This window comes from Pseudochaenichthys georgianus, chromosome 4 (genome assembly GCF_902827115.2).
Source record: "Pseudochaenichthys georgianus chromosome 4, fPseGeo1.2, whole genome shotgun sequence".
NCBI classification, from domain to species: domain Eukaryota; kingdom Metazoa; phylum Chordata; class Actinopteri; order Perciformes; family Channichthyidae; genus Pseudochaenichthys; species Pseudochaenichthys georgianus.
This window is the reverse complement of record NC_047506.1, coordinates 173,651-188,102: the sequence shown is the minus strand read 5'-3', so window position 1 is coordinate 188,102 and position 14,452 is coordinate 173,651. Positions and strand designations below refer to the sequence as shown.

At 39.3% G+C, this 14,452-nt stretch overlaps 1 protein-coding gene across 1 annotated transcript; it reads right to left on the bottom strand.

Moving 5' to 3' along the window:
• Positions 1 to 1,087: 1,087 nt before the first annotated feature.
• On the bottom strand, positions 1,088 to 7,865 carry LOC139433734 (uncharacterized). The gene is made up of 2 exons (XM_071202979.1): positions 7,791 to 7,865; positions 1,088 to 3,348 (listed from the first exon to the last, which is right to left on the bottom strand). Exons 1-2 carry the CDS (start codon positions 7,813 to 7,815, stop codon positions 1,337 to 1,339), a joined length of 2,037 nt encoding a protein of 678 aa, XP_071059080.1. The 5' UTR covers positions 7,816 to 7,865; the 3' UTR covers positions 1,088 to 1,336.
• Between the last annotated feature and the right edge of the window lie 6,587 nt (positions 7,866 to 14,452).

The following is a 14,452-nucleotide window of genomic DNA, read 5'->3' as shown; positions in this document are numbered from 1 at the left end:
CGTGTGACTGAACACAACATCGACTTTTATCAAACATTTGACTGTAATATACATGTGACAGATACAAACCAACTGATGTAATACACATCATAATGATAATAGTTGTTATTATCATTATTATAAGTTAAAATACCTTAATTTAAATGTGTTTTAATTATGACATCTCTTTTACTTTACGTTAGTTTAATACTATAGAAATTAGTATTGTAATGACAAACTGACTGATACAGTATAAACCTTAGTAAAAGTAGTTCATCAGATAAAGATTGTTGTTATTATTAATTATATTTTACCTGTAATTTGATTCCCTGTGCCTCCAGTTCAGTCGCCAGACCCCCATCCAGGGTTAAAGGTCCGTTATTATCACTCATATAAAGTCTGAGACCAGCAGAGGAACCCATTACAACTTTATTTAAGAGTCCCTGAAGTTATAACCTAGACTTCTACCTTTTAATTGTTTATTTTAATCTAATGCCTACTTCACAAAACACAGTTATGAGGAAGAAATACTCGACGAGACTTTGACTGTTATTTTTGTTCCGGGTAAAATAAACAGGTCAAAAATTGCGTTTAAAGATAATCGGAATTTCAAATATTGTTGTGATTAGGTGCTCCACAACAGCAACATTTTTGATTTCTCATGTATTGTTTATTTTAATTATTTAATACACTGTATATTTCTATCTGTTGCCTAGTGCAATTGTATATTGTAGAGTATTTAAATATATTCAGTATTTTCTTTATATTGTGTATTATTTAGATGTATTTTCTATTGTAATGTTGTATGTATTTGCTGTTCATGTACATTCTTTGTTTTATTGTATCTGTATCTTATTGTCTCTTTTAAATAGTTTCTCTCATGTGTAATGCGTGACAACACTGCTAGCCAATGTAATTACCCAATGTACTATATATTTGTAAAATGACACAATAACATATAACACATTCATTTGTTTTGTAACTGAGTATTTTTCTCACAACAAAACACAAAAGTTTGATCTTGTGGTGAAACTTAAAATAGCAGACCTTCAGCATGTTACATATTAACAGATTCAACCGTAAACTAAAGACAGAGAAACAGTAAAAATGCTTTTCAACATTTATTGATAACAATATAAGAGGTCGATACCATGCAGTTTTTGGTGGAGATGTTAATCGTCCAATCCGTTGCATGGTAAGCGGGAAAACCGGAGTGAACCCGGAAAAAACCCAAAATGATAAACCCACCCACACATATTTACCACCCTAACTTAAAACCCCACATTTCAATAACCCCCTTTAAAGACCCCACATTTCAATAACCCCCTTTAAAGACCCCACATTTCAATAACCCCCTTTAAAGAACCCACACGGGCTCAGAGCTGCGTCTGAAAGGCTTGCTGATGGCCTTGCCTACGGAGTGGAAGAATTTGCAGACGGCCCGTCTCTTCTTTGGTTGACGCATCAGGCGAGCTTTGATAATGGACGCCACGCAATTTTCATCTGACGATCCTGCCATGTTGAACATCACGAGCACGGACTCTGCGGAGCCCCAGATCCTGACCAGGTCCTTGTAAACCGCCTTGTCGAGGGTCTGGAATGTGTCCGGGGTTACCGTGAAGCTTTCCCCCTCGACTTTGGCCCACACTTTCTCCAACAAGCTCTCGACGATGCCGACTGAGTTTCCAACGTCGTGGTTCACCTTTGCGTTCTTGAAAAGCCGTGTGATCAGTTTCTGAACCAGAACCTTGACATTCATTTTGGCTTTCAAGGACACTGACACTGGGGCTTCTTCTGTGATTATCGGTCGCACCTCAATCTCCTCGAAAGCCGATATCATCCTTTCGGTTTGTGTGACGGCCTCGTTGTTCACAAACCACCCGAACACTCCTAAAAAGCGACGCACTTGCCTCGTTATCGCAGATTTCACAGCCTCTGGGGGCGGGGCCTCTAATATTTCCGTAACTCCTGGGGTAGACTCAGGAATCGACATCTCTCTCGTGGTGTGAGCGTAGAGGAGTTCTTTGAGATCCATTTCGAACACATGGTCCTTGCCGAGGGAAATGTATTTCATTCTCTGATTAACACACACTTCGTTCCAATCCTGGTCTCCATCGCCCTCCTCCATGAGCAACTCTTCAATATCGTTATCGAAATCCCTCATTGAAGTCAGGCTGCTAGCTCTTGCTCCAGGGCAAAAGGTTTTCTTCAGCCCTGACAGCATTCGATGGATGGTCAGTTTGGCAACACGTCTGGTTAAAAAGGCTTTGATCTTTCCACATTTATTTGTCTCGCCCAGCTTGATCTCGGCTTCTACTTCTTCAGTGGTAAGCGTTGAATTGCTCTTTGCTCCCAGACACTCCCTCACGATGAGTCGAGTGAGTTCAGCAATCTCCACGGCCGTGTCGGCTCTAAGAAGATCGCTCTCACCTTTGGTCATAGTATCCATTAGGGGCTCTGTGATTTTGAAAAACTCTTTTGTAATGATATCCTCGACCATTCTGGATGTATCGCTTCCAATGCTGTCTTCTAGTCCGCTTGAGGCGGTTTTAGCGAATAGAGGTACGGACCCTGAGCTATTAGAGAGTGCAGATTTGGTCTCTGAGGTTTTTGAGAGGGTAGACTCGGACCCTGAGGCGTGAAAGAGGGTATAGTTGACCTCTGAGGTTTTTGAGAGGGTAGACCCGGACCCTGTCTCTGAGGTTTGATAGGGGCGAGCTACTGAGGTTTTTGAGAGGGTAGACCCTGTCTCTGAGGTCTTAGAGGGGCCTGAGGACTCGTGGCTCTTTTCTTCGTTGACGTCATCCCCTTTTTGTCCATCAGTGGAGGCCTCCATAGCCCTCTTGTCTTTGCGTAATCTAAATCGAAACAAGCCCTTCATCTTAGCCCCAATAGTTCTCAACATATGGATGGCGTGACCAACCATGACATTAAGTCTGTAGTGAGAAGTGACGTGTTCGCTTTCCATAATACCCTCAGCCTGGGAATTGCAGTTGACTGCTGACTTGACGCTGGTTACAGCTTCTTTCACCAGCAGCCTGGTTAAACGTGTGGCGCTGACACACTCAACCATGTCCTTAATGTCCAGAAAATCAGCGATAGTCTGAGGGAGTGTGTTGCCCAGAATGGACCAGACAACCTCCTCAGAAATGATGAAATTCTTGTTCTTCAAGGCTACTAGTAGGGATTTTGTCAGTACATCTACTAGGTCCAAAATAAACTCTGCCACATAAATTTTGATGCCATCATCAGATGTGTTTTTGTTCAGGGATTCCCACTTATCCACTGGCAGCCTGCTGAAGAACTTCAGAATCACTGGGCGGATGTCATCTCGACTGATTGCTGCCATGTTCTCTTCCTGTGGGATAGCTGATTGAGACATAGTAATTTTAGATTGAATTTTAACTACTTGGTAATACTAATTATTTTGTATTAATTACTATCTTTTTAAGTAATTCTGCTCTGTAGTAATAATTATTTTCTAATAATTACTATGCTCTGAATTAGTTCTTTGGTAAGTTATCCTATCCTTTTGGTGAAATATCTGTCTGTTTTTGAACGCACTGCACTCTCTGTAAGCCTCTCAAAAGGTGACCAGATGTGATACTGAGGTCCCTTTGCAGGTTTCAGGGTGCCTTGATACGTCATTTCAAATGATGTCATCGGATCAAAGCTCTGACGTAATCATGAGGTGCTCAGATCAATTTTTGTATATATACAGTCTGTGGTTTGAACCATAGACTGTATATATAAATGGACGTAGGGTCCGTGACGTCACCCATAGGATTCTGCAGAGTTGCCGTGAAGCCCTTAGTAGGCGGAGTCGGCCACTAACGGCTCAACAGTGACGTCAGAGTTCAACTCCCGCCTTCTCCAAATAAGGGCAAATAGGCGGAGCCGAGGCGGGACCTGCTGCCACCGCAACACGTTCTCACTCCCATCCCGTCACATATTGACGGACGGTCAGGGCCCCGTCGCTATATTACGTACAGGGTACCCCTTTCCCGTCATTTTCTACGGGCAGGGCGTCCCATAGACCTTCATTGCGGACACAGCGGACCCCTTGCCCGTCAGGCTTCTACGGGCAGGGCGTCCCATGGACCTTCATAATGCCTATTTTAAGGTTCATTTGGCCATTAAAATGCGTTTTGATCTCATTTTATGCGAGTAATGAGTTTGTATTTCTGATTATTTGTGCAGTACATGTACATGATGTTTAGTTTGCTAGTTATGACGAAGATTACTTCATGAATGTGTACACATTCATGGTTGCTAAGGTGGTTGCTATGGACGCTGCAACAGCTCCCAGACTACGTGATCAACAACAATGGCTGTCCTTCGTGTTATTCTCGGTGGAAAATGCCTATTTTAAGGTTCATTTGGCCATTAAAATGCGTTTTGATGTCATTGTATGCGAGTAATGAGTTTTTATTTCTGATTATTTGTGCAGTACATGTACATGATGTTTAGTTTGCTAGTTATGACGAAGATTACCTTACGTCTGTGAGGAAAATACATGGGGCTCAGAGCCTCGTATTTTTAAAATCTTTTTTTCCTTCTAATTTATTATTCTTTTCAAAATAACACACTGTTATTTACTCGCCAATAACACACAATTATCCTTGCTTTTATTTATTGGTTTAATTCCATAATCTCGGTCTTTTTTGGTGTTCGTCAGGAACTGAATTTCAAAATAAAAATAACCGGAAACAGACGTAGGCCTATAAGGGACAGTTCGAGCATCATTGCGATTGTCAACATTTTTGAGTTTAGGATGGCCGAAGACACTACACTACCCAGAATCCCCAGCTATCGTTTAGGACTACTGTCCCCATGATTACTCTTCAAGGTCTGGGATTGGATGTTGGAGTGGCAGTGCGCCAAGGTTACAGCGTCAAACAGCTGTTTGAAATGGAACGAAACCACGCCAGACTATCCAAAACTGGAATCGAACGCCCCCCAGAACTACACACTTCACTATTGTGTTTCGCAAAATGTTCTATGGGACGTCTCTACTGAACGTTTTCGTTTTTCCCAAAATTAGAAGTTGCCAGTATTAAACACATTGGTGTTATCAAATGTAAAACATATAATTAATAAATGGGTAAAAATCGCTGTCCATAATGCGCAGCATCAATATATAGCATTAATATACCCACATGACCGCTCATTGATACTTTGTAATTCTACTCCACTACAATTCAGAGGTTAACCTGGTATTTTTACTCCACTACACTTATTTGAGTTACTTTGCAGATTCTGATTAATGATGTGAAATATAAACAACCCTTAAATCAGACTTTAGTTACACCTGAGTAGAATTCAGGGAAGGTGATTGTCAAGTGCCAACAATCAGGAGAGATATTTGATAGTTGGTGCTTGAGAAGACTAAACATGTATCTGCAATTGACATTAATGGAAACGAGTAATAAAGTATATTAATTACTCGTTATTCTCTACTAATAGTTAATTAAAGACTGTATATTATGGCTATTTTGCACATCCCTTTCAAGATTTCCAGATTTTAAAGGTGTATTGACATATAATTTACACAATTACGGTGTAGTTATGCAATGAATGAAAAACTTGGGTCACAGGTCCCTCAACAGTGCATTACAAGACATCTATCAATATGTGTGTACCTCCACCATTAAACTGTCATATTCTGCACATTTCTTATTCTATCTACATACATAAGAGTATAATCCATATGTATAATATCAGTTAAAATAAGTGCTTCAACATAGTTAACATTGCAGGAAAGCAATATATTAGACGTTAAGTACTTTGTATTTATCTGTAGATAGATACCCCCAACGTTTTTTTCTTATTTAAAAGAAGACCTTAATCTGTTATTTAATGTTTAAATAAAGGTTAATTCGTTTTTCTGTTTTGCACCTCCTCCTATTAATATCTTTGTACATCCTGCACTAAACTGTTTTATTGAAGAGATCACTTATAGTATCTTCTTGATTTTTTATATTCTATATTTCTATCACAGACCTTCTACTTTCCCCCTATGAAAGTATATGTACTCTTAATATTTTTTTAATCAAATATAACACATAAAAACAATAATTCAATAACGTGCTTTAACCACTAGGCACACAAGGTACACACAGACACTTGTATGTACAACATCTGAAGATGTGTAGTTTTATTCATGCTTTCACATAATTTTACAGCATATTGCTATACTATTTCAGACTCAGTATTTACATTCTTACATTCAAAATTCAATCCAATTCAAATCAGTAATATCTTTAAAAACTACAAGTCCTTTTATATCAGCTGTGCACCGTTATGGTGTAAATATAACTTTGAATTAGATCAAATGTAAAAGTCAGCCGAATTAGTGTTGAGACTGCAAGGAGACGTATTGTGTGAAGAGAAATTGAGAAGTTTTTTAATTGTTGATATATTTATGATCCACGTCAAGTATTCAGTTTCGGCGGCATTTCCTCAGTTTTTCCAAAGGTCTTCTCATCAGGGCTCTCTAAATAAATAACTACGGCAGATCTGTAATATGTAATGCAGCCGAACCGTGTATTACAATGCCGTTATGTGATGACTTTCAAAGAGAAAAGCAAGAGCACTCGGAATTAAGTATTATTTTATTCTTTTCAAATGTTTTCCGGATTTCATATAATATAAACACCAAATCCCAGCATGCATTGCGGCTAAAACATCCAATCAGCGTAGCTGAGAATCTTGGGTAATCGCTCGAAATGCCCACGTCTGTTTCCGGTTATTTTTATTTTGAAATTCAGTTCCTGACGAACGCCAAAAAAGACCGAGATTATGGAATTAAACCAATAAATAAAAGCAAGGATAATTGTGTGTTATTGGTGAGTAAATAACAGTGTGTTATTTTGAAAAGAATAACAAATTAGAAGAAAAAAAAGATTTTAAAAATACGAGGCTCTGAGCCCCATGTATTTTCCTCACAGACGTAAGGTAATCTTCGTCATAACTAGCAAACTAAACATCATGTACATGTACTGCACAAATAATCAGAAATAAAAACTCATTACTCGCATACAATGACATCAAAACGCATTTTAATGGCCAAATGAACCTTAAAATAGGCATTTTCCACCGGGGAATAACACGAAGGGTGGGCCATTGTTGTTGATCACGTGGTCTGGGAGCTGTTGCAGCGTCCATAGCAACCACCTTAGCAACCATGAATGTGTACACATTCATGAAGTAATCTTCGTCATAACTAGCAAACTAAACATCATGTACATGTACTGCACAAATAATCAGAAATAAAAACTCATTACTCGCATAAAATGAGATCAAAACGCATTTTAATGGCCAAATGAACCTTAAAATAGGCATTATGAAGGTCCATGGGACGCCCTGCCCGTAGAAAATGACGGGAAAGGGGTACCCTGTACGTAATATAGCGACGGGGCCCTGACCGTCCGTCAATATGTGACGGGATGGGAGTGAGAACGTGTTGGCCACCGAGCTGGAAGTTCCAGAGCTAGCTGAAGCTACCAAGCTAAGCTAACATGCTCCCCATCTGCCGTCGCATTTTACGTTTCTAAGGTAAGCGGCCATGAAACTATTCAGCAAAACTATAAATAATAATCTAAGTTATTGAGTTTTTAGCATAATACTTCAAAATCATAAAACCCCTTAACGTTTATATGCAATTGTGCTAAATTCAACACTGGAATCAAGCAAATATTAATATGTTTGCATGACATTAGTTATTTATATTTTGATATCACTTAACTATACGTTTAATACATTTCAGTCAAGCTAAGGTACATGTGATGGTAGCTAGTTAGTGCTCTTACCTGTGAGGCCTCCTCCAAACAGCATAATAACCAGACTGTATTATTCAAACGAAGTACCAGTTCTAGATCCTTGACTTTAGACATACAATTCAAAAGACAACATGTATTTAAAGACCAATCTTTATTTGAATGTGCCTAGTAGCAGTTCTCACTATGTGTTAAATATAAATAAAGCACTCGAATTTCACTTACCGCATTCATGCACCGTCTGTTTTAACCGCAGAGCGAGTCACAATAGTCCGATATATAAGCATGAAGAACAAACAACCACGGCCGGCTACAAGTTGTGTTTCCTGGATGAGCTGAGCAGGCAGAGTCCCTGTAGCTTCACGGAGCAGCTAGCAGAGAGACAAGAAGCTAACAGCGGCAGGCACTTGACAGAGCCGTCACTCAATGTGACCACGCCCTAATTTATGCACACACTTTAAGACCTAATATAAATAAAAGGGTCGTGTTAGAAAACAATTCACTCACAGATCCATAATCATGAAGGTGGAATCTAACTATATCGATAATAAAAATGTATGGAGCCAGGGGTAGAAACATGTTTTTTTCTGCTGTAAAGTTGGGCATTTTAACATGGGGGTCTATGGAAATTGCTCCTTTCTGCAGCCATCGCCTATCGACCGATATATGAACTGCAGTGTGTGACACTTCCGTATTGGCTTCACGGCTCTACCCCACAGTTTGCCGCTTGGTTTGAACCAGAGCCATTTAATAGAAAATCTATTAAATAGCTCTGGTTTGAACGTTCGTTCGCTAAGCCCCGCCCCCGAACAACGCTGCCGTGTTGTTTCTACGGAAGCCCCGTGTTGTTTTTTTAAATCAAGGCAAAAGCATCTCCTGTCAAAAATGAGAAAGAACACAGAAAGAAATGGAAGAGTTGATCTATAATGTAAATAATGGCTTATTGATGTATACTGTTAAACATGTGTAACATTTGACCACTTAAAGTTACATTACCACAGATCCACGTAAACAAAACGAGCCTAAATCTTTCTGTTTTACATTCAGCTTGTTGTCCATAAGATGGCAGCAGAGCTCTTTAAAAAGATATAATTATGATAAAATATTAGCAAATAATACAAAAACAATCACACATTAAAAGCCAGATTGTAGAGGTGAGTTGTTGTAAGTTGTTTTTAAGGTGGTGAGGTCAGTGCAGTCTCTGATGGGTTGTGGGAGTGAGTTCCAGAGGGAGGGGGCAGCGACGGAGAAGGCTCTGTCCCCCCAGGTCCGCTGATTGATGCCGGTGGGGATGGATAGGAGGTTGGCTTCTGATGAGCGGAGGCAGCGGGAAGGGGTGTGGTGGTGCAGCAGGTCTGTGAGGTAAGAGGAAAGTGTGCAAAAAGAGGAGAAAGTATACAACTAATATCAACAGAAAAGGTTTATTTTTTCATTTATGTGATAAAATATATATTATCTTTATTTATTTCAGTAACAATAATATTTAAAAAAAAATTGTAATGTATAAATCAGTTAAAAACGTTTTTTAGGATTTATTATGATTATAATTGTAGGTAGGTAGGTAGGTAGGTAGGTAGGTAGGTAGGTAGGTAGGTAGGTAGGTAGGTAGGTAGATAGATAGATAGATAGATAGATAGATAGGTGGATGGATAGATAGATAGATAGATAGATAGATAGATAGATAGATTAGACTTAATTGATACTATATATAAAAAACTAATATATATTTATGTGAATACAATACAATAATTGAAATAAATTCAATAGTAGAAACAAATATTTTCTTTTCTTTAATCGTCCAAAATAGTTTTTAGTGTCAGTAGTTAGATTCACATATAATTTAGCTACTTGAATCACAATGCAAGTAATTACTGTAAAATAAACGTCTAGTTCAGTTGCTTTAATGTGTACCATTAATGTTTTACTTTAAGAAAACATTAACGTTGTTTCACTACATTTTAATAAATCACAATAACATTTTCAAACCAACACAGGAAGTGAAATAATAAACCTCACGACAGTGCTCTGCCAGGCCTTTGTGTGGCACTACATCTGCCGTCTGTATGTCACTGTTAATACTTTACATACCAACGCTCTGTTTTTGTTTTTTTTACCCCGAGGAAGAAGAGTAGGGGGTTGGGGGGGGAGGCGACACATTGTGTTGCTCATCCATGTGTCACATACCAAACCTGACATCAAACGCTGCTCAAAATTTCTCTGCAACACATTCCTGTACCAACAGCTCCTGACCCGCCAACGGCTAACTGTGCACACAAATAAAGTTACTGCTGAAGTTTGTAGTGAAATATCTGTTCATCTGTGCTGGGATGTAACTGAGTATAACTCTGAGGTACAACTTTAAATATAACATTACACCGTTGTAGGATCTACTCAAGTATTTAAAACAACAATAATAATTCATTGCATTTGTTTAATCGCTTCCACAAGTGCTCAAAGCGCTCTACAGTATATTACATATTACACATATCAAACATGTGATTCATCAATACTGTGTACATAGATAGATAGATAGATGGATGGATGGATAGATAGATAGATGGATAGATAGATAGATAGAGTCTCTATCTATCTATCTATCTATCTATCTATCTATCTCTCTATCATAGAGAGATAGATAGATAGATAGATGGATAGATAGATATAGAGATAGATAGATAGATAGATAGATAGATAGATAGATAGATGGAGAGATAGAACAATAATAATTCATTGCATTTGTTTAATCGCTTCCACAAGTGCTCAAAGCGCTCTATATTACATATTACATCAAATCAATCAAATCAAATAAAGTTTTATTTATATAGCATATTTATAAACTATTTTTGGTGGAGCCAAAGTGCTGTACATATAATAAAAATAGCCTACAGGAGAGACACTTTACAGCAAATACAACGGCACAGATTGTTCAGAATATCAGTATGAGAAATACGACACCCTCTGTCCTTAGACCCTCTGTCCTTTGACCCTCTGTCCTTTGACCCTCACATCGTACAAGGAAACACTTCCAGAAAAAACCCACAGTTTAAGGGGAACATGGGAGAAACCTCAGGGAGAGCAGCAGAGGAGGGATCCCTCTCCCAGGACGGACAGACGTGCAATAGATGCCGTGTGTACATACCAAACATGTGATTCATCAATACTGTGTACAATACCCATATTTAAGTACTACACTCAAGTATTTACATTGGTTACTACATTTCAACTCCAGTACATTACTAATCTATTTGACACTATAGCTACTTTTAATATTAAAAAAACACGTGAAATTATGTATTTCTGTACTACTAATCTGCACATTATTAAAACAATTGGCTCCATATTGATAATTTACAATCTTTAAATGATATGACGTGCATTTGTTAGTCGTAAAAACGGATAATATAATATTTGATGGTAATATTTTACTGTAAAAAGAGCCATTCTGTGTTACTTTCGAAACCTTAAGAACATTATTCTAGTAATACTGTGACTTCTATGTAAATGAAATGTTATATTCAGGACTTTTAATTCAAATTGATAATTTAAAGACCTTAGTATTTGACTTTTATAATAGTAATGGCTACTTTAATCTCTGACTGTATATATCATTTCATTTAGGAGTTACAATAAGTGAAGACTCAAATTCAGAGCACCAATAATCCTTCAAGTACATTAGCTTCAAATAACCCAAACCTTTTTAAGTAGTCCATCTTTATTTCTTTGTTAATCAAGTTTTTTGCTTGTAATTTTTTGTGTAACTGAGGCTGCAGCCACACGAGGACAAAAACGGTCGTTTGCGTTACTGTTTAGTGTCATATAGACCGTTCGGCCCCACGAGGACGACCGAATGCGGCACTAAACGACTGAGGAAACGATAACGCGTCCCAAGGTGGATAGAACGGCATACCAACTGGCACCTCTCTGGGGGGTCAAACGGCTCCGTGTGTGCGCCCTATCCGAACATTTTCAGATCACTGATAGTGATTGCGCAATAGCCCCGCCTCTCCCCACCTCTTCTGCTCACCTCCGCTTACCCCGCGCCAGTGCTGAAGTGTTTCGCCACCAACAACAACAACAATGGCGGATCGCAGAGTTGCTATCGTGCTCCGGACGCTATTGACCATGCTACAGTTGTTTGTGCAACATCTACAGCAATAATGATGAGGCAATAGCCCCGCCTCTCCCCACCTCTGCTGCTCACCCCCGCGTCAAAGTAAACTGCACCCTGAATTCAGATTATTTATCTTTCTCTCGCGAGTGAAGTCTAATCTGACAGGACGGAGACACGCAGCTCTGCTCACCTGCAGCTCCTCCCGCTGCAGCAAAACACACACTTCAAGTCAGATCATCGCCCTTAGCTATTTTAATTACCTCTCAAACTCCCTAAACTAGTTATAAATATGTTTATCTTTACTGTTGGCCGGGTCACTCATTACTGGACCAGCTGCTGCATGAGACAGACACTGACGCTGTCCGAAGAGAGGGAGGAAAAAGAGAGCCTCCGTGTATTTTATTATTATATTATATAGAGTCGTTATTCATTTGTTTTAAAGCTCAATAAATAACAAAGAAGACCTTTGACCGGCACTTTTATCATTTTGTCCGGAAGATTTAAACTTGAATACACGTTGACTGGCGAAAAAACTCTGCCCGGTTCCCTCGGCCCCCGCGGAGAATAAACAGAAGGGCAACCATGACAACCATGCTTCTTCGCTGCTTTTGTGGAGGAAGTTACAGCGCCACGTAGAGGCTCCTGCATATGTACTGCAGCTTCTCCAGCGGTTGGAGCTAAATGGAGCGGTCTCGTGTGGACAGACACTATCCGGATAACTATTGCGTGTGTGGACGGAAGCTTGTTTGCGTTTGCGTTAATCCTATGCGTTTAGCCGTTTTCGTCCTCGTGTGGCCGCAGCCTGAAACTAAACACATTACAATAGCATATAAACCAAGTGCAATAAACCATAAGGATTCAAAATAAGGACGACAAACACATTTCTAGTCATTTTGAGTCTCCTCATATTCTGTCATAATAATTGTACATGTATTGACTTTTGAGGTGGAACTACTTTTCGCGTGTAGCTTTATCTTACCAAACTTGTTTTTCCCCCCAGTAAAAGTAGTTCCTATCTTTCTCAACACTTTCCCCAGATACATTTCTCTCTAACAAAGCCTGCTGTGTTTTTGGTTTTAATTCACTGACAGCATGCTGAGCTGCACATCGTCTCACTTCCTCCTTCGGGAGGTGTTTGCTCTTCGATTCGTTTCCGCCTCATTGAGCTTTTGTTTGGTTTTGAGCAGATTTTTGCGGTAACGAGAAGACAAAAGGCAATCGTGACTCAAACAGGAAGTCTGGTGTATGTTTCAGAGCGGTAAAAAAAACACGTGCTCAACTGTCAAGGGCTTGCATGCAAAGAGGAGGGGAATTCAAGGCAAGCAGATTGTTGCTATCTATCGATCCCTCAGCAAGAAAGTTAATTAATGAATAGTCCAAAATATCATCCTATTCCTGTTAAAGAGGACATGATCAGGTGTATATCAGTATGTAGTGTATCTACTTTAAAGAGTTCTCTCCTGCTGATGTTCAGGTGTATATCAGTATGTAGTGTCTCTACTTTAAAGAGTCTTCTCCTGCTGATGTTCAGGTGTATATCAGTATGTAGTGTCTCTACTTTAAAGAGTCCTCTCCTGCTGATGTGCAGGTGTATATCAGTGTGTAGTGTCTCTACTTTAAAGAGTCCTCTCCTGCTGATGTTCAGGTGTATATCAGTATGTAGAGTCTCTACTTTAAAGAGTCCTCTCCTGCTGATGTTCAGGTGTATATCAGTATGTAGTGTCTCTACTTTAAAGAGTCCTCTCCTGCTGATGTTCAGGTGTATATCAGTATGTAGTGTATCTACTTTAAAGAGTTCTCTCCTGCTGATGTTCAGGTGTATATCAGTATGTAGTGTCTCTACTTTAAAGAGTCCTCTCCTGCTGATGTTCAGGTGTATATCAGTATGTAGTGTATCTACTTTAAAGAGTTCTCTCCTGCTGATGTTCAGGTCTATATCAGTATGTAGTGTCTCTACTTTAAAGAGTCCTCTCCTGCTGATGTTCAGGTGTATATCAGTATGTAGTGTCTCTACGTTAAAGAGTCCTCTCCTGCTGGTGTTCAGGTGTATATCAGTATGTAGTGTCTCTACTTTAAAGAGTCCTCTCCTGCTGATGTTCAGGTGTATATCAGTAGGTAGCGTCTCTACTTTAAAGAGTCCTCTCCTGCTGATGTTCAGGTGTATATCAGTATGTAGCGTCTCTACTTTAAAGAGTCCTCTCCTGCTGATGTTCAGGTGTATATCAGTATGTAGTGTCTCTACTTTAAAGAGTCCTCTCCTGCTGATGTTCAGGTGTATATCAGTATGTAGTGTCTCTACTTTAAAGAGTCCTCTCCTGATGATGTTCAGGTGTATATCAGTATGTAGTGTCTCTACTTTAAAGAGTCCTCTCCTGCTGATGTTCAGGTGTATATCAGTATGTAGTGTCTCTACTTTAAAGAGTCCTCTCCTGCTGATGTTCAGGTGTATATCAGTATGTAGTCTCTCTACTTTAAAGAGTCCTCTCCTGCTGATGTTCAGGTGTATATCAGTATGTAGTGTCTCTACTTTAAAGAGTCCTCTCCTGTTGATGTTCAGGTGTATATCAGTATGTCGTGTCTGTAC

What these genes read in the sequence shown, in the direction of transcription:
- LOC139433734 (XM_071202979.1), bottom strand. Translation starts at nt 7,815, where the DNA reads ATGCTGTTTGGAGGAGGCCTCACAG. An exon ending in GTTTGGAGGAGGCCTCACAG is followed by an intron (nt 3,349 to 7,790) that starts GTAAGAGCACTA and finishes TGTCTCAATCAG; the next exon opens with CTATCCCACAGGAAGAGAAC.